Genomic DNA, 27,725 nt, shown 5'->3' with positions numbered 1-27,725 from the left:
GTCACCAGTTGTTTCTGCCCATTTAGCAGGGGTCCTATTCCTCCCTGGGCCTTCCTTTTACTCCCAATATATCTAAAAAACAATTTCTTGTTGTCTTTTACTTGGGTTGCCATCCTCAGCTCCATGGCAGCTTTGGCCCGTCTAACTGCCTCCCTACAAGCACGAGCAGAGGAGGTATATTCATCTTTGGTGATCTCTCCCTGTTTCCACTTTTTATGTGCTCCCCTTTTGTCCCTTAGGCTGCCCTGGATTTCTCTGGTCAGCCAGGGAAGCCTCCTGGCCCCTTTCCCCCTTTTGCCTCGCTCGGGGATCGTCTCGCTTTGTGCTCGAAGGATCATTTCCTTAAGGCACAGCCACCCTTCTTGGGCTCCCATCACTTCAAAATTCCTACTCTGCAGTGCGTCCTTGACTAATCGCCTGAGTTCATTGAAATCAGCTTTCCTAAAGTCTAGCACTTTTACCCTACTAGTTACCTTACCCACTCGACGTCTTATGGTGAATTCTATTATTAGGTGATCACTATCCCCCAGATGGCTACCGATCTGTAGGTCCCCAACCATGTCATCCCCCATTGCCAATACCAGATCCAGTATGGCATTCCCCCTAGTGGGACCGTGTACCTCCTGTGTCAGGTGGAGGTCCTGTACACAGGTTAGAAACCTGCGTGAGCGGTGGGACTTTGCTGTCTGTGACTCCCAGCAGATGTCCGGGTAGTTTAGGTCCCCCGTGACTACCGCCTCTTTAGCTTTTATGGTTTCCGAGAGTTGCCTCAGGAGCCCCGAATCCCTTTCTTCCCCTTGATGTGGGGGTCTGTAGCAGACCCCTACCACCAAATCCCTTTCTCCTTGCCCCCCATGTAGCCTAACCCACAATCCTTCTACCTCCTCATCCTTGGATTCCGTCTTGATGAGGGTTGACGTATATTGCTCACTGACATAGAGCGCAACCCCTCCCCCTTGAGGGTTGACGTATATTGCTCACTGACATAGAGCGCAACCCCTCCCCCTTTCTTCCCCACCCTGTCCTTTCTGTACAATGTCATGTAGATATATCCCTAGGGTAGTCATAGCTAGGGCTGTGCGAAACAGCAGCATTCTGCTTTGGCATCTGTTTCGTTGGAACAGTTTTTTTGTTTCAAGTTTTGTTTTGATTCGAAAACACTATTTTGTTTCGATTCATCAAAATGGTTTTGCTGTTTTGACATTTCAGTCTGGTGGGGGAAGGGAACAGAGCAGAGCAGCTAGGATCAGGCTGGGGAAGGGAACTCAGCCAGGCTATCACCTCCTACGCATGTGCCTGTATTATCATGCAGTCAATTCATTAACTCTGCTGTTGGATAGTACTGTCTGGGACAAGTTGTATCCTATGGCAGAGTCATTTAGTGCACTGAAGCGCACATGTAGATGGTGACCGGGGCTGGCTGGGGCATGCTAGCCCCATACTGTAGCACCCTTGTGTTCCAGCTCCTCCACAGCACATTGAGCTGAGGTGAAGCAGCCCAGGGGTCACAGGCTGGGCCCCTGGACCTTCTGCCAGCTGGGGCTGCTCTGCTCTGCTCTGGTTCAATGTGCTGGGGTCCTGGGCACATGTGTACACGTGCTGCCCAGGAGCAATACATTCTAGCTTGAACTGTGCCGGCGTTTATTGCTACATGCTAATTGCATGTGTAGATGCACCCTCTGAGATCAATGTGGCTGAAGAGAACCACAGGGCCTATCTGGATTTGTCAGTCTTAATAAAAAAGCCCTTTTGTTTAAAAGATAAGTAAAAAGGAATCTACCACACTGTGCATACATGTGCACAGAAAGAGTGTGAGAAGAATTGGAAATTGATTGGAGAGGAAGTAAAGGGGTTATGCTGACTATACAAGTGACTCAAATAGTTCCATCCCCATAGAGTCATGATCCTTTTTTTAAGATCAGGGAGGACACCTGTCTTTTAGTCTTAAAAATAATAAAGTCCTGCATAGTATTTGCGACTCAGAATATATTCTGCACATGGGGTTTGATCCCAGTGTGTGGGGCTGGGTGGAAGCAGTGCCGAGCCCTAGATGTCGATCCCCTGCATGTGGGCTGGGCAGAGGTAGCATGGGATCCTGGGGCCTGGTCTCAGCATGTGTAGCTGGGTGGAGGCAGCACAGGGCCCCAGGGCCCAATCCCAGTGCGCAAAGCTCAGTGGAGGTGGAGTCAGGTGAAAGCAGTTTGGAACCCTGGAGCTCGATCTCAGCATGTGGGGGGCTACGCAGGGCCTCAGTGTCACATCCTGCCATGTGGGGGTAGCTTGGGATTGGATCTGGTCTATCAACTGGCCTGTCACACATCTGGTCCATTGGGCCAGACAGTTGAGTGCCACTGCTTTAGAGAATTAGGAAAGGGCTGACTTGCCAGATTTGCTTGTAAATGGTGACAAAAGCACTTTGGAATGATGGAAGCACTCCAAGTTTTGGAATGAATTGGGATTATTATGATACATCTGAGTCTTCCCTTTCTGTTTAACTCAGTCTGTGTGCTTGTAAAAGTCCAAATGAAATCAATGAAAAATTTTCCCTGTTTTAGGACTGAATTAGTATTGAGAAAGGACTTCAGGTTCTGGCAAAAGATAAAATATCAGAGGGAAAATAACTAACATCAGTTCAATTTTGTCTTATGTAACTGCAAAATCTTTTTTACATGCCTGACAATGACTTTTTATCTAGATGAAGCTGGAGCATGATAACAGACTCCCTCACCCCATTGTTTCTTTTACTTTTTGTTCTCCAGAGGGCAAAAGGATTGTAACAGTGGATGAAAAGTTCTTTACTGGCTACAGAAAGACAATGCTAAAGCCTGAGGAGATACTGTTGTCAATTGAGATACCCTACAGCAGGAAGGTGAGCTGCTGGGATTAGTCCAATGGCTGGGTAGAACTGAGTAGTGTAACTCACCTCTCCTTGAAGGTTGTATTCTAGTAGAGGCAGGCTAAGCAAGCCCTAACTGGATCAACCAGAAGGGCTTCCCTGCCCCGTGGTTAACTTGACAGACCGTCTAAGTCCGGATCACAAGTTATTGATTTGAATTTTGGCTAAGGTAGTAGGCAGGGTGCCCATCTAGTAAGACCAGCCAGTTGGATATACTCTTCTGCTAGTTCCCCACCACAGAGTCAAAGCTGATTTTGGACTGCTTACTCCCCATGGAGCAGACTGACAACCCCAGAAGTAAAGGTATCAGGGCATGGGTCAGTTAATTAGTTAATCAGAGCCTGGATTGCTTTGCTAGAAAAGATATGAGTGATTTATGTATTTACCTATTCATTTATGATGAGCATAGGACAGAGAAAGGAAAGCAAAATTAAGGAGAAGTGCCTATGATAATGAGAAGCCTGCCAAGGCAGCTGTTAATCAGTACAGAGAATAATCGGAACAGCAGAAATTTTCATGCTGGTGCTTTTGAATTAATTAATATCCTGAGAAAGGTGCTAGCTTAGCATTACTGAAGACTGAAGTTCCCTTACCCTGGAACAGGTACTGTGTACCCTGGTAACAGTACAATCTGTACCAGTTCTTATGCTTCTTGACTGTGACCTCGGAAGGGAATAGGATAAGGTTTGTAGGGATAAGAAAGTAGTATGGTCTTTATATCCATCCAGTCTTTGGCTTGTTTCTTGAGACCGAAAACATGGAAGCTGGTTCTGCTAGTGGGTTTCTTTTTATTTTGTTTTGGTTTTTGCGGTGTGGACTTTACTCTGATGGGACCTGGATGGAGCCCACAAAACTCATTTCAGATTGAGCAATAGACAGGTCTGTTCTGTACTGGCCTGAGTCAGATTTGAACCACTGCCCAAGAGGTAAAAGTCTCCTTACCCCATTATCAGGCTTCTGAATTATACAGAAATCTTCAGCCTTGATTTAGCCTCTTTTGTGCCTATCAAGTCATTTAAAAATATACTGGTAACTAAAAGTGATATAACTTGATCATAGTAGAGGTAAGAGGGAAGCATGACTGGTGCAATGATGCAATCTTTTTATAGATGAAAAGTGTTCTAGCTATTACAGTTTGAAGGTCCGGTACATTAAACCAATAAACCTTTTGTCAGGTTATGATTATTCTGCAGTTCAACTTGTATATCTGTATTCCAGACTATTAAGGGAAATGGAGTATTTTATTTGTTATGTTTTTCTTTTGAACTGTTGCCCGAATCAATGGACAGCTCCATCTGTCACCATGCATGTGACTATGTTAAGGGAGCTTGTGCTCTGGCACATTGTGCAAAATGATTAAGATGTATCATCAGCAAGGAAACCACCACATGACTTGTAGGTCAAACCAGGCCACTGATTTGTAAAACCAGATCAATTTTTGAACTTTAGGTCATGAGCTTTTGATTTTTCTTTGGCTCATGGGCATCAGCCAAGCAAGACTAAAGTTCTTCAGTGGAAGCCTTAATGTGAAGAAGCATAATTTGGGAATTTTTGCCTCTTAGCAGTTGGTGCGACAAGTGGAAGACACCGCAGGTTTATCATGGCACCAGTATGAAGGACCTGAGTTACCATTATGTCGAGTTTTATATTCTGTAGTTTTCATGGCATTGCACCAGAGAAAAGCTGATGTACCAAAGGGAAGAATCAGGCCTCAAATCCCCAAATGTTGAGGAGTTTTCACTGTAGTTTACTGTCACTGTAGTTTGTGAAACAGCAGGTGAGTTTTACTCTGTGAAAACAGTATTTCAGTATTGAATGAGCTGGTCCTTCTGTCTAGTTTGCACTTCAGGGATGAAAGGCTCGATACTGGTCAGAGTGATTATAGTGGTGCAGAATAGTAGTGTTTAGAATTGGAAACTTTAGAATAGCGTTTTAGAAAACTAGATATGATGCATTTTATTAAAATTGCATGGAGTTTTGAGCTGTGATAAAGGTAGATGAACAGCTCTGTAAAAAGTTCCCAGAAGACGAGATAATTTTTAGCTTCTACTGTATAATGTGACTTTTCTAGACAATATCCCTTCTTCTTCTGAGGAATCTAGAAAAATTCACACTGAGGTTCAGAATAACTCCACACTAGGACAGTCTGCTTGGTTGTTCTGTCGGTGACCTTCAGTTCTTCGTATCTTGCTTCTTGCCAATCTACCTTTGTATCACGTTTAATAGTTTTACAGTGCAATAATACTTGCACCTGCTGTGGTATAGACCTTTTAAAAAAACAAATACACTCCAAATGCTTTTTGAGCCTTATCTTTTTCCAGCATGATTTCTTATTTGGTTTTATCACATAGTATTACACCATCATAAAGTAAACCGGGCTTGCCTTGCAAAAGTTTCTTCAAAGAGTTAACCACATCTTCCTTCATCAGTATTACCAGGCCCTAATTGTAATCTGATTATGGGACATTTCCACTGGCCTTCATCTTTTATACTGATGAATTCAGTCATAAGGAAAAGGTGTTCCCAGCAGTATAACTAGGTGTGAGGGAGTAGGCATGGGCACTGATTTAGAGGACTGCCAGACTGACGGTTCCCAGGAGCCCATTTATCCATTGGCAGCAGCAGCCACCAATGCGTGGGCAGAAGCAGTAGAAGTGTGGATGTTTGAGGGTCCCATAAGACTTCTCCTACTCCACACCACTCCTGCTCTCTTGTCCTTGATGCTTCCCTCCATCTTCCCAGCTCTCTGTCATCTCTGCCCAGGGCACTATATTTGCTACTTATAGTCCTGAACATTGACTGTGGTAAAGTTTTTTAATATTTCATAAATTGGAGCTGCTACTGCAAGGCCCATGTGGGTGACAAGGAAGACAATGCTAGATTTGCAGATTTGTATTTGTAACCTCTGCAGCTAACAGGGAAACTCTTTCTCACAATGTCTTCAATACAAAAGCTGCATGTTTACTGTGAGCTAACTGGCATGCATTACCTGTATAAAGCCCTGGTAAGAACACACTGTAGTTTAGATAAACTAGGTTAGCTCAGCCATTGGCAGGCGCTGTAGGGTTGATTTCACCTTGCTACCACAGGGTAACTATCACAGGTGTCTTGTTTCCAATAGGCAATCAGGACTCATAGTACAGATGATATCTTTTATTAGGCCAACAAGATTTGTTTCCAATAGGATTTTCAGCAAGTTAAATAATGCACCTTTTTGACCCTGAAAACAGAACCTCAGATAGGGAGTCTGCAGAAGAACTGCCAAGTATCACCCTCTTGCTGAAATCTCATTCCTGGAGAGCTCCATTGAAATGCAGAGGTGAAGGGGGAGTCAGCATTTCTTCCTCTTTGATAGTTAATTGGCTTAAAAAGCAAAGCAGCAGAAGCAGATGCCTTTTCCACAAAGGGCTGATGCAGGCTACTGTCATGGTATCTGCTGGCTGCCCATGAATTAGGTCAGGAGCAGAAAGATGCATCCAGGAGGTGAAATGTGTGTTTTAGTTGCACATCGTGTTGGCAGTGCACAAAACAGCCCCCCCCCCGAAGAAACTGCATTCACTAACAATAGAGGAATTTTTTTTTTACATTGAAGGAATAAATGCTGATTTTGATTGGGGAAGATTAACTGAACAGATCTTTCTGTAAACCCTTTACAGCAAACTACTAAGAAGGAAGACACACTGATATTTTCCTGCTGCAAAATGCCAGTAACTTCAAACTCTCATAGCCTGAAGCAATGGAAGAGAGGAATTGGTTTTATCATGAACCAAGAGCTGGTTTAAACTGGCATAATTTGTAGACTATTAAGCTTCATTACTTGCAAGTGAATTACTGAGCTTTGTAATTTTAGCTGTTTGCGCTCTGAAGAAAATGAAATAGTTTGTGCAAGTCCATGTATGGAGCATGCATCAGGGAACACAAGGCTGTACTGTGTTTCAGTAAGTGCAAGGCAAAGTCCTCCGCACCAGACATACTCCTGCTGGTCTTTGCTCTGTCAGCACTTTTCATAAGTTAATTTATGGAGCTCAGTTGCAAACTTGACCCCTAGAGAAGAAACTTTAAGCCAAGCATTGGGCCCTGCAGGCCAGATGAGAGGTGTAGGGCCAGTCCACAACCCAGATCAGACCTATGGACCCCCTCTGCCTGCATGCCTCATCTGGCACTGTTGGCACCCAGTCAAGCCGGTCTGAGATGCTGGCCCAAGTGGGTGCCATGGGCAGTGAAGTCTGGGACTGGCCCAAGTTAGCACTGTGTGTGGTACAGCCTGGCACCTAGCCCAAACAAGTGCTGCAGGCGGTGCGTGTCCCAGGCACTGTGCGCAGGTATAATCCAGCACAGCAAATGAGGCAGCACCAGGGGCCGGATTATGGAGCTGTGCAGGCTGGATCCAGCCTGCAGGCCCTATGTTTGACACCCCTGCTTTAAAGAGATACTTGTGAGAAAAACACAGAACTTAAGAGGTAGATGCAAGAGAAGAAGCAATGTGTTTTTGAACTAAGGCAGAGATTGAGAAATGCAGTAACTCTATTCTGGATGGTGGGATTGGCTGAAGAGAGCTGCCTGTGCATTTTTTGAACAAGGAGAAGGTTATAAGGCTAAGCTGTACTGTTGGAAACATATGAACTAGACCATGGGTGCTCAATGCCCAGTTTGTGGGCCAGATCCTGCCCATGGAGCCATGCCCTCGGGCCCACCGGGCCCCTGGCAGGCCTCTAAATTTGGCAGTGGGGAAGTGGCAATAATTAACACTGCCATCACTCTCCTGCCACCAAATTTCTGAGCCCTGAGGCAGCAGGATTAGCCCTGGCTGGGCTAGCCCTGTGCAGAGGGATCAGCCTCCACCCATGCTGGTCGCATGTGGCTGCATAGGGCCCTGACCCTACACAGCTGGATCAGGCCCCAGCTGGGCCTGCACCTTATGCTAAGGTGGGCCCATGGACCAAGTCCAGCCCATGAATGACCTAGCATCACACCTCAGGCTTGACCCAGGTGGTGAATAAATTCTTTTTCTTTCCCCTAGGGTGAATATTTCTCAGCCTTCAAGCAGGCTACTCGGCGTGAGGATGACATTGCTATAGTGACCTGTGGAATGAGAGTCCTGTTTCAAGAGGACAGCCACCGAGTGCAAAAGATTAAACTGAGCTATGGAGGAATGGCTCCCACAACTGTACTAGCAGTAAAAACTTGCCAGAAACTCATTGGGAGGTAGGAGAATCACCATGGAATCATAGAATAATATGGTTGAAAGAGAACTCAGGAGGTCACCTAGTGCAACCAGTTGTTCAAGGCAGGATCATCCCTGAGTATAGAATCATAGAAAATTAAGGTTGGAAGGGACCTTAAGGAGGTCATCTAGTGCAGTGGTTCTCAAACTTTTTTGTACCAGGACCCATTTGCCAAGATCGATGGTTTGTCCTGACCCACTTCCCCCTGGCCCTGCCAGTGCCTGACCCGCAGTGCTCTGCCCCTCCGGGCCCTGCTGGTGCCCCTCACTCCTGATCTGCAGCCCCCTACCCCTCCCAGCCTGGCTGGAGGGGGCCCCTAGCTGCCTCTGTCCCACTTGGACCAGAGTGTGAGCAGCAAGTGTGGGCCCCTGTGTGTATGAGCACTAGCTTGTGCTGCCAGACCAGGCATGTAGTGCCCTGCTGCAAAGGACCGCCTCTGCCTCCTTCCCCCACTGCAGGCAGGCAGGCAAGGAGGCAGACCCACACACATATCCTCAGCTATCCATACAGTCTCTTGGACTTCCATCCCCTACTTCGCATACTTACCTGTGTCCAATGGCTGGGGCTGCTCCCATGACCTGGCCTCACTCTGTGCTGGCCACCTGTGTCTACGTGTACAGACACACGTGCACCCACTGACTCTAATCATTCCAAGCAGCCGCTTGCAGGCTGGAATGCTGCCAGCCTGCAAGGGGAAACCCATGCTTTCATGGGTTTTTCTGGGGACCTGCTTGTGACCCTTTCAAATATACTTAAGACCCACTTTTGGGCTGTGACCCACCAGTTGAGAAATGCTGATCTTTTCCAACCACCTGCTCAAAGCAAGACCATCCCCAACTAGATCATCTTAGCCCAGGCTTTGTTCAGACAGGTTTTGAAAACCTCCAGGGATGGAGCTTCCACCACCTCTGGGAAACCTGTTCCAGTGTTTTACTACCCTCCTAGCGAGAAAATTATTCTTAATACCTAACCCAAACTTTCCTTGCTGAAACTTGAGACTATTGCTCCTTGCCACTGAGAACAGTCGAGCTCCATCCTCTTTCGAACCTCCCTTCAGGTAGTTGAAGGCTGCTATTAAGTCCCCTCTCAATTTCCTCTTTTCTAGACTAAATAAGCCCAGTTCCCTCAGCCTTTCCTCATAAGTCATGTCCCCCAGCCTCCTCACCATTTTTGTTGCCCTCCGCTGGATTCTCTCCAATCTGTCCACATCCTTTCTGGAGTGGGAGGCCCAGTGACTATCCCAGTCAAGTGTTTGTCTAACCTACTCTTAAAAAAATTCCAAGGGTGGAATTCCACAACCAATCTGGGTAGATTTTTTCCAATGCTTGGCCAACACCATAATTAGAAAGTTCTTCCTAATATCCAACCTAAATTGTCGTTGCTTCAATATAAGGTAATTGCTTATTGTCCTGTCCCCTGTGGCCACATAGAATAAACTTTTCCATCCTTAATATAACCACCCTTCAGGTATTTGAGGACCATGAATGCCTCGTGCCTCCCAGGGCTGTGAGGGCATGGTGACTGCCCACAGGTGGTAGCGGGGGTGTGATGGGGGTGAGCAGGGACCGACCGCAGGCGGCTGCAGCAGTGGTGGGGGTGGAGGGTGGCGAACGCCAACTGGCGATTGGCGACTGCCCGCAGACACTGGGCAATCTTCTCTTCTCCAAACAATATAATTCTAGTTCTTCCAGTCTGTCCTCATAAATCGTGTTACCATGCCTCTAACAATTTTTTCTCTCTGTTGGACTCTTTCTAATTTGCCCTTGTCTTTCTTGAATGAGGAGTCCAGAACTGGACACAGTATTTGCACTGATGAGGCTTCATCAGGAGTAGAGTGAGGAATCACTTTCCTTGATTTGCAAGTGATGCTTCTTTTAATAGAGTCCATTATGCTATGGGTTCTTTTTGCAACAAGGGCACACTGTTAGCTTGTATTTAACTTATGGTCCACCATAACCCCCAGGTCCTTTTCTGGAGTACCATATTCCAGCCAGGCCTTCTGCAGTGTGTATTTGTGCAAGCAAGTTTTCCATCCTGAATTCAGTTGTCCTTGTCCCTGTTGAATTTCATCTGATTGATTTTTGGACCATTTCTTCAGTTTGTTAAAGTCATTCTGAATTCTAGTCCTGCTGTCCAGAGTATAGGCAATGCGTAAGGGAGACACCAGGTGGACGGATGTGCCCCCCCTGAGAGTGCTGGTGCCCCCCGGACAGAGCGCTCCAGCTAGTAGGGGGCATGAAGAGTGGTAGTGCCCCCTGGGAAATTGGCTCCGCTGGTGGCACGGCAGCTGCAGAAGTGCCAGCACTTCCACCGCGGCCATGCTGCATGCAGAAGTGCTGGGACTTCCACCAGTGCTGTGCCACATGCGGAAGTGCCAGCACTTCTGCCGCTGCCGTGCCACCGCCATGCTTAGTGGGCAGCTACTGGCCCCTCCCCTCCTCCAGTCACCAGCTGGCCGCTGCTGTCACCAGCTGGCCGCTGGGGGAACACCCCCCAAGTCATGTCCCGCTGGTGCCGCCCCAGACTCAGGAGGAACCAGTTGCTCATGGTTCAGAGTGTCTGCAACTCCACCCAACTTGATGTCATTTGCCTATTTTCTAAATATGCACTCAGTCCTATCCTGCAGGCCCAGGAAAGCAGGACAGACCCCTAGGAAACTCCACTCAATACCTCCTCCCAACTAGACATTGAGCCATTGACTGTTCATTGAGCACGATGATCCAGCCGGTTATGAAGCCACCTTACAATACTTCCATCTAATCTGCAGTTCCTTAGCTTACTAATGAGAACATTGAGAGAGACAGTGTCAGAGGCTTTGCTAAAGTGAAAGTATATCACATCCACTTCTCTTCCCCACTTCTCTTCCCCTACCCACTCAGCCTGTCACCTTGTCATAGAAGGAAATCAAATTGGTTAGGCATAACTTGCTCTTGATAAATCCATCCTGGCTGTTTAGGGCTGTACCTGATCATCAGGGATCCCGGTTTTCTCTGTTTAAAAAAATCATAAATTCTCTGATTTTAAAACATTGCAAATTCTCTCATGAAAAACCCCAAAATCTCTCATTCCCCACCCACAGCATCCCTACCCCTGCTGGTGCCCCTCAGTCCCCACCCACAGCCCTCCCCCCAACCCTGCCAGAGGGGGTCCCAGCTGCCAGAGCTATGGGGCCAGGGACCCAGGTCTGCAGCCCCCTGCCCCCTGCAGCAGCACCCAAGCCCCAGCTGCTGCCTGTGGGAGGCAGTGGCTGTTGTGGTGGAGCAGTGTGGAGCCTGGCTTCCCTCCCCCTTCTCGTCTTCCCCTGGGGCCTCTGGGGCCCAGTGAGTGGGACCTGGTGTGGCAGGGCAGAGCGGGATGGGGAAGCTCAGTGCTGCTGTTGCGACCCAAGCACCACCATGGCGAAGCACCTCCTGCCTGCCCAGCAGCAGCGGGGCTGATGGTGCAGAGTTGTGCCTCTTGCTGCTGCTGGGCGGGCAGGGGGCACCTTGCCATAGTGGTGTGGGGCTTGTGGTAGTGGCTTTAAGCTTCCCCACTCAGGCCCACTCTTCCCTGCCACACTGGGTCCTGCCTGCTGGGCTACGGAGGCCCCAGGTGGAGGGCAGCAGGGCGAGGAGCCGGAGCAGACAGTGGGCAGCCCGCACCCACCCCATTCACAAATCTGGGGGGCATGTTCCCCCCACGTCCTTCCCAAGAGTGTGCACAGCAGCAAGGAGTCAGCCCCCCCAACTACCCCCTGGACAAGCCACCCATACCTCAGTCCCTCTTGCAGTCCAGGCCGTGCGGCCATGCCTTCTGGGCCTGGGCCCTACACGCTGTCCAGGCTGGGCAGCAGCAGCACCCCCCCCCAGTCCTACCCAACTCCCAACCTCCCTCACTATGGAGGTCCCAATCCTCCCCTCACCTGCCAGACTTACCTGTGGGAGCTGCTGTCCAGGCTGCCTGGCAGCCACGTGCACGTATACGCTCACACATGCATATGGTGCCTGCTGCCTGATCTCCCTTCTCCTGCTCCCTGCAGCCCCTTGCAGGCTGTAACACTGCCAGCCTGCAAGGGGAAACCCACCACTTGCCACATTTTTTCTTTTAAAGGAAAAAATCTGTGTTTTTGTCCTTAAAATGAGAAAATACAGGTTTTACTGTGTTTTTTGCATGGCAAACAGAAAACAAGTATCCCTGCTGATCATTACCTGATTCTTTAGTATTGGTGCAGAAGTGCTCATTTTTAAAGATTATTTTTATAGTGTTACCTTAGATATTCTGAACCCTCATATATGGTGTCTATTACAGACAGTGAAAGACAAGAAACAGAAGAGTGAGAAGCGTGAATGTATACCTTGGCATCATTATGCCTGAATATCTAGCATAGATCTGTGTAGCCAGACCTCTTTGGAGCCTCACACTATTTCCAGTGATCTCTTCAGGGGATTAGGGCAACCTCAAAGGTTTGAGAAAGGAAGCTGGCCTTTATGAACCGTAATCACATATGAACCACATTTCAGGGCCTGTACAGTTTGTTTGAGTACCCTGATTATTAGAGGATGAAACCTAGAACTCTCATCTTATGGGAGATTCCTGGATTTCAGACTTCTGCTTCATCCTGGATTGGGGTGAAAAGTGGAAATCTTGGAATATTATAGCACATTGTAGGCACTGGGACTTAGAACATACCACCACATCACAAAACACATCACACAATATGTCACCCCCTGTAACATATATGCCAAAAGATGAAGTCAAAGAAATGCCTTGGTAATTTATTATGGAAAATTGCAATACAATGGATACATATCCACTAAACATTTCAATATGATCAAAGCAGGATTCTTCCAATGTGAAAAACATTCTGGAAGAGCATTTTTTACTAGATCTGAGCTACCAGACTGGTGTTTTTGGAGAGCAGAGGCAGAATAGGTACTGAGGTGAAATGATCTGAATCATTCATCTTTGGAGTACTGCAAAGTACAATAGCCTTTTACTCTTTGCTTTTGTATGACTCCTTTTAACTTCACTATGATTTCTGCTTGAGTAAAGGGTGAATGAGGAGACAGACATTTGTCATTGTTTATTAGGATGTCATACTTAGATGTTGGGAGGAGGAATTAAGGCCTCATACTATAGTATTATTATTTGTTCCTTGACAGAGACTGGAATGAAAAACTGATGCAGGAGGCCTGCCATTTGTTGGCAGATGAGATGAACCTGTCTCCTTCAGCTCCAGGTGGGATGGTGGATTTCCGACGCATACTCACACTCAGTTTCTTCTTTAAGTTTTACCTGACCGTGCTTCAGAAATTAAGCCAGCAGCTCAATGGCAATGTGAGTATTGCTCTCTTCTTGTTGTGGGTTGGAGGAGAGAGAGTTAAATAAAAAATTAAGCAGTGCTGCTGAGTACAGAGAGTTGGAAGGCCTTAGCACATAGAGGCAAAGGCTGATCCCAGTAAACAGTCTGTGTTGGATGTGAAAAGAAACTGTTTTCCCAGCCTCCTCTGCACTGTACGAGCTCCCACAGCTTCCCTGGTCTTTCTGCTCAGCAGGTTCACTAAATCAGTGCTGGCCCACACACCTCTCCTCCAATGGATTCTGCTCTGTGGCAAATGGAGCTAGCAAGGGAAGCTCCCACTTTCTTCTCCTTCCATGTACTCTTCATACTGTTACCAGGACTATTGCCTTTCCTGTTCACAGAGGCCTGTGGCATTGTTTGCCTTTTATATTGTACAAAAAAGAACTGATGGCTGGCCCTTCTATATTAAGAGCATGAACATCTGTCAAGCTAAAGCAGAAGCTTTTTCTTACCCTTTATGTAGACAAATCTCAAAAAGGGGACAATGAATAGAATTGACTTTGTTGGTTACAGATACATGAATCATTAGACATAAAAATGTACAGTCTAAAGTTAAAATGATGAAGAAAGTATTATAGACTGTCTAGGAGGGCTGAAAAAGGGGAGACAAAACATATAGAATAAATTGTCATGTTTTTAATATATCTTTGGCAGAATAACTTGAGCGAGATGCTTCCCTCCAGTTACCTGAGTGCCACTGAGCTGTTTCACAAAGATCCCATTGCCAATGTCCAGCTTTTCCAAGTGAGTAACACTATTCATACAGTCCAGGCTTGGACTCATCTGTATTTCTAAACTCCCTTTATTCTCTTATCTATACTCTGAACATGGCCAGTATTTGGGCTTGCTTGAATACTGCTTCTGTTGAGGTCTTTATTCAGGCTTCAATCACTTTCTCATTTGAGTACTATGCTATTTTCTCCCAGTTTCCCCTAAATCTTACTCTTGGAGTATATAGTTCCCTGAAGGTTGTAGTCAGATTGGATTACTCTCTCCCTTCAGGACCATGGTTTCTGCTATTTGTGTCATATTCAGTAGCTTCCCATCCAGTTCCAAGTTCAATTTAAAGCTGTCTTCCTGCTTGCCCTACCTCTTGGCTAGCCTCCCTTCTATCTCTCTCACTGCATATCCACCACATAATCTCCCTGCCTGTTCATATTACTTCTCCACCTATGATCAGGGAAAAGTTTTTTAGATTTGTAGTTTCCCTTCAAGCTTCTGAGTCACTTGAAAGCAATTTCAGACCCTTTCCTCACCCCTCTTCCAGCAAATCTTTCTAGGTGCACAGGGCCACTTTGGGATCCATGTCTGCATTTCTGGTCAGCTTGTGACGCCAATTCTGGAGTGAGCCCAGTTTTTCCAACAGAATTTCTGTAGGGCTCATGACTCCGTCTGTAAGTGCTGCAACCTCAAGTGGGAACATGACCCTTAGTTTATGAATGGCTTCTCTGCAGCCTCCTTCCACTCCACACTCACAGTCACTCACCCTTATTCATTTTGCCCTCCCACACATCTACTTCTTCCCATTCCCTTCTTCACTATAACACATGCTGCCCCTTGCCCATCATGCTTCCTCAGCCTTATCATTGGAATATCCTAAGATAGGAACAGCACTACATAGCTACGTATTTTGCTGCAGGAAGTGCCTCCAGGACAAGCTGTGGAAGATACGGTGGGCAGACCCCTGGTGCACCTTTCGGCGGCCAAACAGGCATGCGGGGAGGCTGTCTACTGTGATGACATACCTCACTATGAAAATGAACTCTACTGTACATTGGTTACCAGCACCAAAGCTCATGCCAAAATCATGTAAGTGCTGCCTCTCTGCTAGTAATGGCTGAAGACTTGCCAGTACCTGGTCATCAGAATGTTTGCTGAAGAGGAGAGAGGTTTTCCACTAGTGAAAGCTAGAGTCAGTTGACTGTCATTTATTTCAGGTGAACTGCTGAGCTTTGTGACCTGCAGCCATTTACACCCTACAGAGAATACTCTAAAAAAAGGAGAGAAAACATTTCTGCTAGTCCATGTATGGTGCACATCTGGGAACACAAGGTTATTACCATGCCCCAGCATGGTTGGGAGTTAAGTGCTAAGCAAACTTTTTTGTGAGAGGCAGAGGAAAGTACAGAATCCCTGGCTACTCTGTCTCTTTTATTGAAGAGTGCAGGGTAAAATTGAGAAGAGGGACAGGCACAGAGTGGATGGATCTGAGACCTAGGGACATAAACACTGTTTTGAGTGTGAATTTGGGACAAAGCTATGCAAAGACCTTTTGGGCAGGTGTTACTTGTATCCCTGTATCAGCCTCCCTATTAAGGCAGGATATCCTTGTTCTTTTACCTTGTTCTTAGGTGGCTCTGGACCAAACCCTCAGAAGAATGATATTATATGAACGGGTGACTGAATTTCTGTTTATGAGCATAAAGATCTGTACATACTTTATACATCTTTATTTATGAGTATAGATAGTTCAAAACACAGGCTTCAATGACTGTCCAGGCAGGGCATGGTTGGTTAATACAGTTTGCAATCAGGGCAGCCAGTTGTGCCATTCCTGCCTAGGGCCTCACATAGCAGATGGTGTCATCTGTGCCATAATGCCATTATGTTGTAGTATAGGCTGGTTTTGAATGTAATGGTCCTCCTTTCTCCCTGATTTATATGGTGTAGGACAGCCCAGAGTGCATTTTTACACATGCTACGGCTATTGCTTTGTGTGAGCTTTCTTAAGGACATTCTGTTTCTTTCTGAGAGAGAATTTGAAGCTTCTCGCATTTTTCCCAGAATGTGCTGATAAAAGTCTAGCAGCATGGTAAAAATTGACTGCACTAACTCAGTTGACCCAGTGATCATGATAGAAACTGCTTTGTCATCATATCCTAACCATGGATGTTGTAACTGGTCATAGGAGAATACTGTGAACTGCTAACAAAAGCACAATTGTACTTACAGTGTAGACACAGGGAACTATTCGATTTATCCCCCTGAACTATCTTGACGTATTTCCTACAGTGTGTGGGGTGCCTTATCATGTGTGTTCATTGTATGTTTGAATTAGAAACAAGAAAGTTGATCCATGTTGTACAGGAGCAGGTTCAGGGTGGAAGATTCATCCATATTAGAGTAAACATGTAATCAGCCTATAGATTCACTGGGTGAAATCCTAGATCCATTCAAGTCAATGGGAAAACTCATTTTCTTCAGTGACACTAGATTAATTGTCAGTTAGCAAATCTACCAAAATGAGTGTTTGCTTGTATATTAATGGCTTGGAGACCACTTAGAGGGCATTTCTGATACCTTATTTCAAAAGCAGTGAAAAATAAACTTTTCTGTGAAATCTAGCATAGCCTTCAACTCGTGATAGTCTAAATGGCTCATGCATGACTGCCTGTACATTTAGAATCCCTGTTTTTCAGTGTTAGATGTTCTTTTTATACATTCCATTCTACAAGTACTTGTTTATCAAAAAGCAGAGCTCAGTGGAAAAATTTACAGCAAAATTTGCATGGGAGTTTTAGGAACTCAAACTAAAGACACTGCAAATATTAAAGGAATTTTGCTGAAGACAATAAATCATTCAGCTGCAGCAAATCAGTGGCCCTTCTATTTGTAATGGCTCCATTATTAACCCAGATAATTATTCATTTCATTTGCAAGATGCCTCAGTGAAACCTTAAGCCACTTGTAATATGTTTTTATGAAGGTCAGTTTATAAAAAATGAATGGTAGTGTGGGTTTTATTGTTGCCTGTTCCATCAATCACTTACAAGCACTCAGTTATGAATCTGTACACAACTTTGAGAGAGAAATGTTGGGTGAATGCCTCTTTTGTTGACCTTCAGAAAGACATCTACTGATTTTTTTTTCCCCCCACTCTTTTGAGCTTTTGTTTTCATTTACATTGATTCAGGTGTATATCAATCATAAATGGGCCGTAGGGAATCAAAATTTTGCATCCGTATTTCTGCTTAGCAGTGGTTGCATTTCAGTGGTTGCTAAATGGAGCAGTTTATTATGTTTATGTAGTGTATTTTGTCCCAGTGGAATCCTAACTTTAACTAACTGTACACAAAGATCAGTCCTCCTATGCACGCACTATAATCTTACTTAGGATAATACATGGCTATGAGCTCATTTAGGCCCAGCCATAACTTGCAAAAGGTGCCATGTGACTCTCAACAATCCCAGTGATCAGAAAGATTAGGTATACATTCCTATTTCATCTGAAAGCTGTATATTACAGTGTAGTCTGGGGAAGTAGATTGATCCATTAATTATCAGGCTGGGAGTCAAGATTCATAGACTCTATGGCAAGAAGGGATCGTTATGATCATTTAATCTGTCGTACTTCATAATACAGGCCATAAGATTTCCCTGAATTAATTCTTGTTTTAACTGGATGTTGCTCCTGTCTTTAGTATTGACTACTTCTGTGAGCATGGGGAAGTTGCTTCACATCTTCATGCTTTGATTTCTCTACAGTCAGAAATAATAGTGTGTATCTATCTTTATAACTTTTTTTTGCATCTCTATATAAACATTGCTGTATCGTGTATTCGATTATTCCTCATGTTAGAAATACTTATAATACATTTTCTGATCCTCTTTGGAATGACTGTAGCAACCTGGAAAATACTGGTGTAGTAAAAATTATTTATAACTGGAGCAACATTTAATGGCTGTAACAAAAAGTGACATTCTATAGACAAAAGTGTTACTAAATGATATTTTCAGTCATTTTGGAAATAGAAGTTTGGTCAGATTGTTTACAGGATTTTAAGCTGTAATCAAATTTACAGCTCTGTACTTGTAAATGGTAAATTTAAGCAGAATAGTGGCCCAAACCACTCTGGATCTGTGTTTCTAAATAAAATATTGTATGTATGCAGTTTGCAAATGGTTAGCAATTAATGTAATACTAAGTTACAGGCTGAATTCTAGTTGTAACATATTGAAAAGCATCTAAATAGATTAGAGTTTTCTATTACTAATTTCTTAATGTTGGTAATAGTGCAGCAGTCAGAGATTATTTATGACCATCCTGACCTCTGGACTCTGACAATGTGATTGTGCCCTGCTCTGCACCTTGCATACCCATTTATCTTCATGCAAAAAGAGTGCAAGGTGGAAGCAAAGTGCTCATTTTGATCTGGTGTCATTTTCTACCCATTTGGCACATATGAACAGCTGTACAAAGGGCAAGACTAGAGAAAAGTAGGCTGTATATATTTCATAATACACCATGTGCACTTCTTTATAGGGCAATGTAAATGCAAGATAATAATACTCTGTTGCTTGTGCCATTCCTTTCTTTAGTTCTGTAGATACAACTGAAACCCAGAGTGTCCCTGGCTTTGTGTATTTCATCTCTGCTAAGGATATTCCTGGGAGCAATGTCACTGGGATTGCTAATGATGAGACTGTCTTTGCTGATGACACAGTATGTAGTTTCTTATTCTTTTTTAAAAGTTATTTTCAAGGAATAGTACAATGCCAGGTGAGTGAGGGGTTACTTGTAGACTGAAGCCCTCCACTGCATGATAAAATCCTGACCCTACTAAGTTAATGGGAGTTTTGTTCCTAACTCCAGAGGGCCCAGAATTTCATCCTCAACCTGGCTACACTTGAATGCTGTTCCTTAGACTGCTTACAGCTGGAACACTCACCCAAACCAAGTATTCTTCGTGCTTAGCAGGGGCCATATTTTCTTACAACAGAATGCAAGTAACTCCTGGTGTATGCCTTTGGAGTAGCTTTTGTCATATGAAGGCAGGGAGGATGTCTGGAATCCCTAAATGTTAGCAAAAAATAATTTCTTTGAATTTATACCAGTGCAGCTAGAAATTAGAAATGTTTCCATTATATGTGAAGGTGTATGCCATTTGTTCTAAAAAGGGGGAGGCAGATGAGGGGATATTGCAGAAGGAAGAGAGGAGAAATTAACTTCATGAATAATTTGGGTAATGGAATTTCCTTTCATGCATAGGTTACTTGTGTGGGCCATATCATTGGTGGAGTTCTCGCAGACACTCAAGAACATTCCCGAAAAGCTGCTAAAGCTGTGAAGATCAAATATGAAGACCTCACACCTATTGTCACAATTGAGGTAAGGAAGCATAGGCCTAGCCTCTGATTAGTCAGCCCAAGACCCCAGAATATGCTAGTTTAGCTCTTATACCTGAATACATAGGGATTAGGGGTGCACCGATATATCGATTGGCTATCAGATTGGCACTGATAAAAGGAGGAATGATGTTATTGGCTATCAGCTTTTTTTGGTCATTGTAGCCAATAATAATTGGCTGATAATAATATTTACTGATAATTATGCCTTCTGGCACATGGAATGCTGTGATGCGTAAGCTGTGAGACAAGAAAGTATTTGCTGTGGTGTGCACTGTGCGATCTCTATCAACTATAAATATGTCTCAAAGGCGCGCAATATGGATTTTTTTTAAAGTGTCTGAAAAGAACAACAGATGAGTTGATTGCAAAGTAAGTGCTGCAGATATTTCGTGTGGAGGCAATACCAGTAAATATTTCAACACAACAAATTTAATACAGCCCATCAAGATGTACCATGCTACAGAATACAACGATTTCCTAAAGATGGCTCCAGAAAAGAAAGAGTCAGGGCAGGAACAAGCTGTGCCGAAGCAACTATCATTACACGAAGCACTAAAATGCTCACAGGAATTTGGAGGTGGAGTTGTCAGGGCTAAATAAATTACTAACTGTTTAGTGGAATATATAGCTCTGGATGATTGCCGTTTTCCAGTGTAGAATATACTGGATTCTCCTGTCTCGTTGAATGCCTGAAGCCTTGTTACACACTGCCTAGAAGAAAGTTTATAGCTGAGACTGTGCTGCCAGAGCTGTACAGTGTCTTTTTAAAACACATACAGATACTGGTTGAAGATGATCATCATGGATCTGGGTTTTCCGTTCACCATGGAAATACGTGGCAAAACCTAGATTTTATCCTTTAAAGGAGAAAAACGTGGGAAACAGTGGGTTTCCCATTGCAGGCTGGCAGAGTTCCAGCCTGTAAGGGGCTGGGAGAAATAGGAAAAGGGTGATCAGCAGGGGGTGCCATGTGCATGTGTACACACACATATGTACATGGCCACCAGGCAGCCTAGAGAGCAGCTCTTGTAGGTAAGTGGTGGGCAGAAATTGAGGCCCTCATAGTGAGGGACGGAGGGAGGGAGGGAGTTGGGCAGGGCAGTGCAGAGCTGGGGCTGGGGTGCTGCCCAGCTGGGGTAGTGAGTGGTGCGTGGGTCCTGGGTCTGGAATGCACTGCCACAGGGCCCAGGTAGGGAGTGGGATGGAGCTGCAGGCAGCTCATCTGAAGGGTGGGGCCTGGCTCCCTGCCACTGTGCTCACTCCTGGTGGGGCATGGGAGGCACGTGCCCAGGGCGGGACTGGGTGGGCTTGGGCCAGGGCTCGGGCCAGGGCTTCTGCAGCCCAGGGGGCAGAACCCAGCAGAGCAGGGCGTGGAAGCTAGTTACCACCACTGGGAGCTCCACACCACCATGGTGAGGTGCCCCCTGCCCACCCGGGGCTTGTGGTGGTGGCTTCAAACTTCCCTGCCTGGACCTGCTCTGCTCTGCAATGCTGGGTCCATCCCGCTGGGCCCTGGAGGCCCTGGGGGGTTGGGGAAGGCAGGAGGGTAGGGAGCCTGAGTCCACAGTGGCCAGCCTGACCCACCCTCCAGTGGGCTCTGGTTCGGCCATGCTGCCCATGGGGGAGGGGGAACTGGGTTCTGCGCTCTGCTCTGCCACAGCAGCTGCCACCTCCCATGGGCAGATGCAGGGGGCTGCAGACCCAGGTCCCTGGCCTAGTAGGCTTGGTAGCTGGGGGGCCCCCTCCAGCAGGGCTAGGGGAGGTGGGGGCTGTGGGTGGGGAGTGAGGGGCACTGGCAGAGCCCAGGTGGCTGTTGGTGGGGAGTCAGGGGCACTAGCAGGACTGTGGGGGCTGCGGGTTGAGAGTGAGGGGCAGCAGCAGGGCTGGAGGGCTGCAGGTCGAGAGTGAGTGGCAATGCCATGGGCAATGCACAAGCATATCAGGGCTTCTCAGTACCACAAAGCAGTGAGGGGGGACAGCTGCAGCTGGACCTGTGTCCTGGTGAGCAAAGGGGGCAGGGGGAGCTCTGATTTTTTCATGATAAAAAATCCAAAATCAAATGCCAAAATTGATAGGTATTTAGAATGCATTTTATTATAGTTATTGAGGCACTGGTAGGCTTCCAAATTGCTTTAAAATTGTAAATATATCAATAAAATGCTGTGTTCAACTGATACCTATATAGAGAGTGGAGTTTCATTTTATTCATGGAAAAACATGGATTTGGGGGGTTTTAATCAGAGAATTTGTGATTTTTAAACAGAGAAAATCACGGTCCCTGAATCATATATCAGCACTTAGCTTTACAACTGATATTTGGAGCTCTTATATGTCACTTATGTCAATGCCAAGTTTCAGTGCCAAATGGATACATGTGAATTACAGTTTACAGAGGGCAGTACTACAGGCCCAGGAGCTCAGTGGTTCCCATATGGCTGAAGCTATTTCAATGGCATTTGACAAGATGTTTGCAGCATGGAAAATCCCGAGGACAAAAGTTCATGCCGTTATCAGGGATAACACAAGAAACCATAGCAAAGGCAACGCAAGACTCCGGTTTGCCAAGCTTATCTTGTATAGCATGTACGCCCCGGCTCATTGTGAATGAAGTAGTGTTATCACAGTGCAACATGTCTGACATACTGGCTATAGGACAAAAAATCATTGCATGCTTCAGGCAGTTTTAAAGTTAATATGTGTTTGTTTTTATTTTGCTACAATATGTTTGTAGAAGCAGGAACACACAAAAAATCTATCCATCTATGTGTGTGTGTGTGTGTTATAAATGAAAAACAAACAGAAAAAAGGTCTATGTCAGTAGTTTAAAATGCCTTGCACTATTACTAAATATTGGTTATGGGATCAGCATCAGCCAATACGGTCGGTTAATCATTGGCTATTGGTATCGGCCAATAAAATCTTCATCGGTGCACCCCTAATAGGGTTTTTTTATTATTGTTTAGCCCTTCATAGTTTTTATACTTCTTGCGATAGTTCCCAGGACTGCAGTTTGGTCCTTGCACCCCTATTTTCTGTTATGGCCCAGGAATCCAAAGAACTACATTTCCCATAATGCATCACATTTCTCTTTCTTGGTATGGGGGAAGCTGTATGGAGCCCATTGCCCTGGTGCACTAAGGGATCCAGCCACTAGAGGAGGATGGGATGTAAGGAGCAAACTACAATAGCTCAATTTTAGCCAGCATATTTTTATGAAAAATTAACATTTTCCATGGAAGCAGCCATTCTTTGCAAACATTTCCTTTGTTGAAAACCCATTCTGTCTCCCTAACAAAACTTAATATGTGCTATGATTCTCAGGAAGCTATTGAGAAAAAGTCCTTTTTTAAGCGTATAAGGAAGATTAACAAAGGAAATGTCCAGAAAGGATTTGAAGAATCTGACCACATATTGGAAGGTGAGTTATCATTTCTTTTCAAACAAGATAGTTGGCAGCAAATAACTGTAAAATAAGCAGTTATGAAATAGCAATTACAGAAGGAATTGTTTCAGAATGCCTGGAATGAATTGTTTCATAATAATTCCCCATTTAGACACTCTTCAAGAATAAAAGTCAAATTATTCAGGAAGAATTATGTGTTTAGTGAGATAGTGTCCACACAGGGAGCTGTTCTGTAATGGCTATTCCAGAATACTTTATTCTGTAATAACTCTTTTGGTTTATTTTCCATGTGGGCAAGGACTCAGAAGGCTATATCACACTGAAAAAGTTACATTGAAGTAGACCTCTTCCATAAATAGATCTACTCCATGGTAATCTCCATGTAGATTGCTGCCATGGAATAATAGAGCTTTAGGAGAGAGAGAGACATTTGTAAACTGTTTTGTTTTTTTTTTTAAATCCTATTGCTATATATGACTACTTCTTTTTAAAGATGTTTTGGTTATTGTGCGTTACTGTCTCCTGAAAGGAAGAAATGCAGGTGTCCAGTCAGATCTGCAGGATAATAATTGGATCTCATAGATAGATCATTGTTACCTTAATCCTGGTTTAAGAGAGGGTGAAATAGTGAGTTTCAACTGCACACCATGAGTTCTGTCACCTGAAGGAATGCAATTGGAGAAACCAGAGAAGGAACAAAGCAGCAGTCAAAGCCATAGATATGGTAAACCCGTAGGTTTCTGATCACATTTTCATTGGTTCTTCAGGGGAGATGTATATTGGTGGGCAGGAGCACTTTTACCTGGAGACTCACTGTACCGTTGCTGTGCCAAAAGGTGAAGATGGGGAGATGGAGCTCTTTGTGTCCACCCAGAATCTAACAAAGACACAGGTAACTCTCAGTTGTCCTGCTCTCTCTGGTTAATTTGCTTTTGTGGGGGTTACTCATATTAGGCTGGCATAAACACTTAATTTGTCATTGATTCTAGCTTGTGCTTGTGTGAAAATATTGGTCTAGCTTAGATTGCTCAGAGGGGAATATAGTGAAATAATTAGGTCACCAGGATTCTTAGTTCAAGTAGCATGGGTTTATCCAGCCAAAAAATTCCATCTTGGTTTGCACTGATTGCTGATTACCATATTTCCTCAAATCCAAGATGAGGACCCCCCCCCCACCATTACACATAGGGAAGAATGCTCCTTGTCTTGGATATGAGTACAAGGTAAGGGGAGAGAGGAGGGCAGATGGCTACTGCGGCTCTGACCCTGGCTCCAACCTGACATTGAGGTTGGAGTCAGAGATACAGCTGCTGCCCCCCTCATCATCTCTGCCTACTCCCAGGACCTCTGCCTCACAGCCCCTGCTCCTTCCCACTGCTTACTTTCAGTCATGGCTCCACCCCCCATACAGATGGGGGGCACATAGCACATGGAAGCTCTGGCCCTGGTTCTGGCTTAGCTACACAGCAGCAGCAGCAGTGGCAGCAGCTTCAGCATCCTGGGGCTGGAGCTGCTACCTCTGCAACCACTGGTCATATGGTAAGTGGTGGGAGTGGGCAGGCAGCAGGGGTTGCAGACACTTCTGGTTGGGGGGTGCGGGGGCAAGGGATCTGGTCTGGCCACTCTGAGACAGGATACTGGACTTAGCTGAGCTGTTGGTTTGGCCCAGTGTGACAGTGCCTACTTAACTGTTTAAAAATACCCTACTGCTACACAAGGAAAGTAGGAAGCAGGGGCCTTGGGATTCCAGTTCTTTGGTTTCAAGCTTCTTGCGAGAGGACACTGATTGATGATCAGGGAGCCATTGCTGCTGGTGAAGATAAGACCCATATTTTTTGAAGGCTCTATATTATCTGCCCATGTACTTGTCTGACCCCCTGGCAAACTCTCTAAGTGCTTACATTGAGGCCATAGATAATGAAGATAAAAAATCAAGCCTGAGAGACACTGTTGCTTCTGACTCCCATTGCAAACCCTGCTGCCTGTATGACATCTTTTCCTTTTCCTGTAGGAATTTGTTGCCAATGTATTAGGTGTGCCCTCAAATCGAATTTTGATTCGAGTGAAGAGAATGGGAGGAGGGTTTGGAGGAAAGGAGACCAGAAATACTATTTTGTCAACAGTTGTAGCTGTAGCTGCATTCAAGTAAGTGTCGGTGCTGAGAGGTGGGGCATTCCTTACTCCACAGCACATAGTACTGTCTTTTTTTTATTATTAAGAAGAGGAAGCAGGTAGATGTACTTTTGGATCAGAACTTGGGCTTCAGCACTTGTTTTTCTGTGGTAGGATCCTCATCAGCTTTTTATTCCAAAATGGCTTGTGAATTTCTAGGGCAGGTCAATAATAGTATTTTTAGCTGGAAAAGGAAATATAAACTGCTTCTAACTAGGTGCAGCCCTTGAATGGACTGTTCTTACAGAGGAATGTAATAGCAATAAAATGTGGAGAACAGTGGGATGTCAGTTATATCTGAAGAGCCTAAAGGAGAGAAGCCACATGCCTGGACTATTGCTGCGTCCATAAAGCCCTTGCAGCTGATGCTCTCTGTCCCTTCCCTCCACTGAAGTGGGTCCCAACCTTTGTTTAGAACTGCATGCTAAACCTTGTTTCAGCAACACTGTGGACAAATAAAGGTGCAACAGCCAGTTGTGTTATCTATTGCTTTGTGTGGTCTATCCTTTGTGTTGTCTATTGCTACCTAACCTGGACCACCACTGCTCTGCCTCTCTCTTCTTTTGTTCTTTCTGGCTACACTCACACCTCCTGCTTGTAACTAGATATGGTCCCAAGCCATAAAATAGCGAACCAAGTTTCATATAAGCCAAAATTCAGGGATGCCTGGATTTGGAGTTTTTGTTCTATCCAGATTGTGACCATTCGTGAGCATTGGATTAGGATCTGGGTTTGGGATCCCACACAACCATTTCAGGTTTTCATTGCTGGAGTTTTGATTTAGGTCTCTGTCTCTGTGCACTGTTCTTGTGGTTTTAACTGAACACCGACCGTGAAGTGAGAGTTGTATGGACCACACGTTACATGCCCAGTTCCATTTCCGTATTTCCCATAGTAGCTCCTGCAAGCTGGGAGGCACTCTGTTGAGAGTCCTGCTTATGATCCTTTCTGTAGCAATAACTTTAACAGGGCATACTGAAGTTGCTTACTATGGCAGAAAGTATCTAAAAGGGAGCTTATATGCCCAGGCAACTTTTTCCTTTCCAGCTCAAAGCAAGCATCTTGCCTTTAATGATAAACTGTTAAAATGTGTTGTTTGTTCTTCTGTCCTCTGTCAGCCATAAAAGTTATTTCATGTCCCCAGATGTTTCTGCTTGGAAACATCAGGAAGAGCAGTCAGTGGAAGGATGGCAGACTCAGACAGAGAGGGAGAACTCCTCCTGCTAAAGGTGAAATATAAACTCAGTTAAATAATTAGTCAACTAAAGTCAAGAGGTCAAACAGGGCTAGTTAGCATTTTACCTACCCCTGTTACATAATTAATATGTATTTTTTTCCTAGTGAAGGTTAGAGCAGTACTCTGAGAAGCTAGCTAGAGAATATTAAAGATAATGCATTAGCCTCCATGTTCCTAAAAAGCCATATTTTTGCTGTTTAGTATGAGCACCATTGCAAGAATTTTGAGGAATATCAAGTCCCATTGTGTGAGCATTTTCTACCTAATCCATTTGCTTAAGAGAAAATGGAAGAATCCTAGTGATTTATTTCTTATCTTATGTGGCTATTGACTTTCTGAGACTTAGCTGTTTAGGAAGATTCTTCCAAAAGAGACGGGGCAGTAAATTTCAAGTTCTACATGATAAAAGGTTTTCTTTAACAGGACTGGTTGTCCAGTACGATGCATGCTTGATCGTGATGAAGACATGCTAATTAGTGGTGGAAGGCATCCATTTTTGGGGCAGTATAAGGTATGCACTATTTTTTTTAAAGTGTATTATTTTAAATATGTCCTTTAGGAAGTGAAAGGTATTGTAATGAGCTAATGTGTGTGTTTGCGTGCATGTGCATGTGTATGTTTGTGTCCACTGCCCTCTAATGGACAGGATTAGAGTAGGTCATAGTTGCTGTACATTCTCCCAGAGAACAAAGATTCTTCTCTAACTCCAGCAGGAAGCCAGACGTTTGGAGCAGAAAGATCTGACTTTGGTCTTCACTGTAGCCATAACACAGGGGTGGGCAAAATACAGCCCATGGGCCATATCTGGCCCATGGAGGGTCTTTGTTCGCCCCACAGTGGGTCCTCCTTGGTCCCACCTAGCCCAGGCACCATCCAGCCGTGGTGCGTCCTGCCGCCCCCTAGGCATGCAGCATGGTTGGGAAGGTTCCACGGCTGGACTGCCTTTCTAGGCAGCCCAGATGGTGGTGACTCCTGGCAGACGCTGCTGCTGGCCCCAGAGCCGCGGTACTGGTTGGGATCTGTGCCACACAGCTCTGACCCGGCCTACCCTGCACCTGCTCCAGACTTGCCTGGCCAGACTCAGCAGTGGTGGCAGCCGGGCAGAAACTGTTGCTCAGTGTGGTAGAAAAGCAGACCCTCCCCTCCCCCTTCCTGCACCTGAAGCACATGTTGGACTGACCTACGTTTCTGCTATCTCCAGGCTGCCCAGTGGGGCAGTGGTGGCAGCGCAGAGCAGACACAGGGCAGCCCGGTGCGGGTTCCAGGCAGTTGCAGAAGGAAGGGCATGGCAGTGGCGAGGGGGAGGGTCTGCTTTTTCCCTA

The 27,725-nt window shown here is 45.3% G+C and overlaps 1 protein-coding gene across 11 annotated transcripts in view; it reads left to right on the top strand.

Moving 5' to 3' along the window:
* Nucleotides 1-27,725, top strand: part of XDH (xanthine dehydrogenase) — an 86,202-nt gene that overhangs the window by 35,271 nt on the left and 23,206 nt on the right. For all 11 annotated transcript variants that reach the window (XR_003096347.1, XR_003096346.1, XM_025216101.1 and 8 more), the window contains 11 exons: nt 2,760-2,869; nt 7,917-8,101; nt 13,263-13,437; nt 14,117-14,206; nt 15,102-15,271; nt 18,782-18,905; nt 19,452-19,571; nt 22,913-23,009; nt 23,762-23,886; nt 25,006-25,139; nt 26,827-26,914. Coding sequence is in view for 9 of the 11 variants with exons in the window: in XM_025216101.1 (XP_025071886.1) it covers nt 2,760-2,869; nt 7,917-8,101; nt 13,263-13,437; nt 14,117-14,206; nt 15,102-15,271; nt 18,782-18,905; nt 19,452-19,571; nt 22,913-23,009; nt 23,762-23,886; nt 25,006-25,139; nt 26,827-26,914 (1,418 nt within the window). In the remaining 2 variants the exon portion in view is untranslated. The remainder of the gene's footprint in view (nt 1-2,759; nt 2,870-7,916; nt 8,102-13,262; nt 13,438-14,116; nt 14,207-15,101; nt 15,272-18,781; nt 18,906-19,451; nt 19,572-22,912; nt 23,010-23,761; nt 23,887-25,005; nt 25,140-26,826; nt 26,915-27,725) is intronic.

This window comes from Alligator sinensis, unplaced genomic scaffold (genome assembly GCF_000455745.1).
Source record: "Alligator sinensis unplaced genomic scaffold, ASM45574v1 scaffold138_1, whole genome shotgun sequence".
NCBI lineage: Eukaryota > Metazoa > Chordata > Crocodylia > Alligatoridae > Alligator > Alligator sinensis.
Note: the sequence above shows the minus strand (reverse complement) of the source record. Positions and strands in the feature narration are given on the sequence as shown.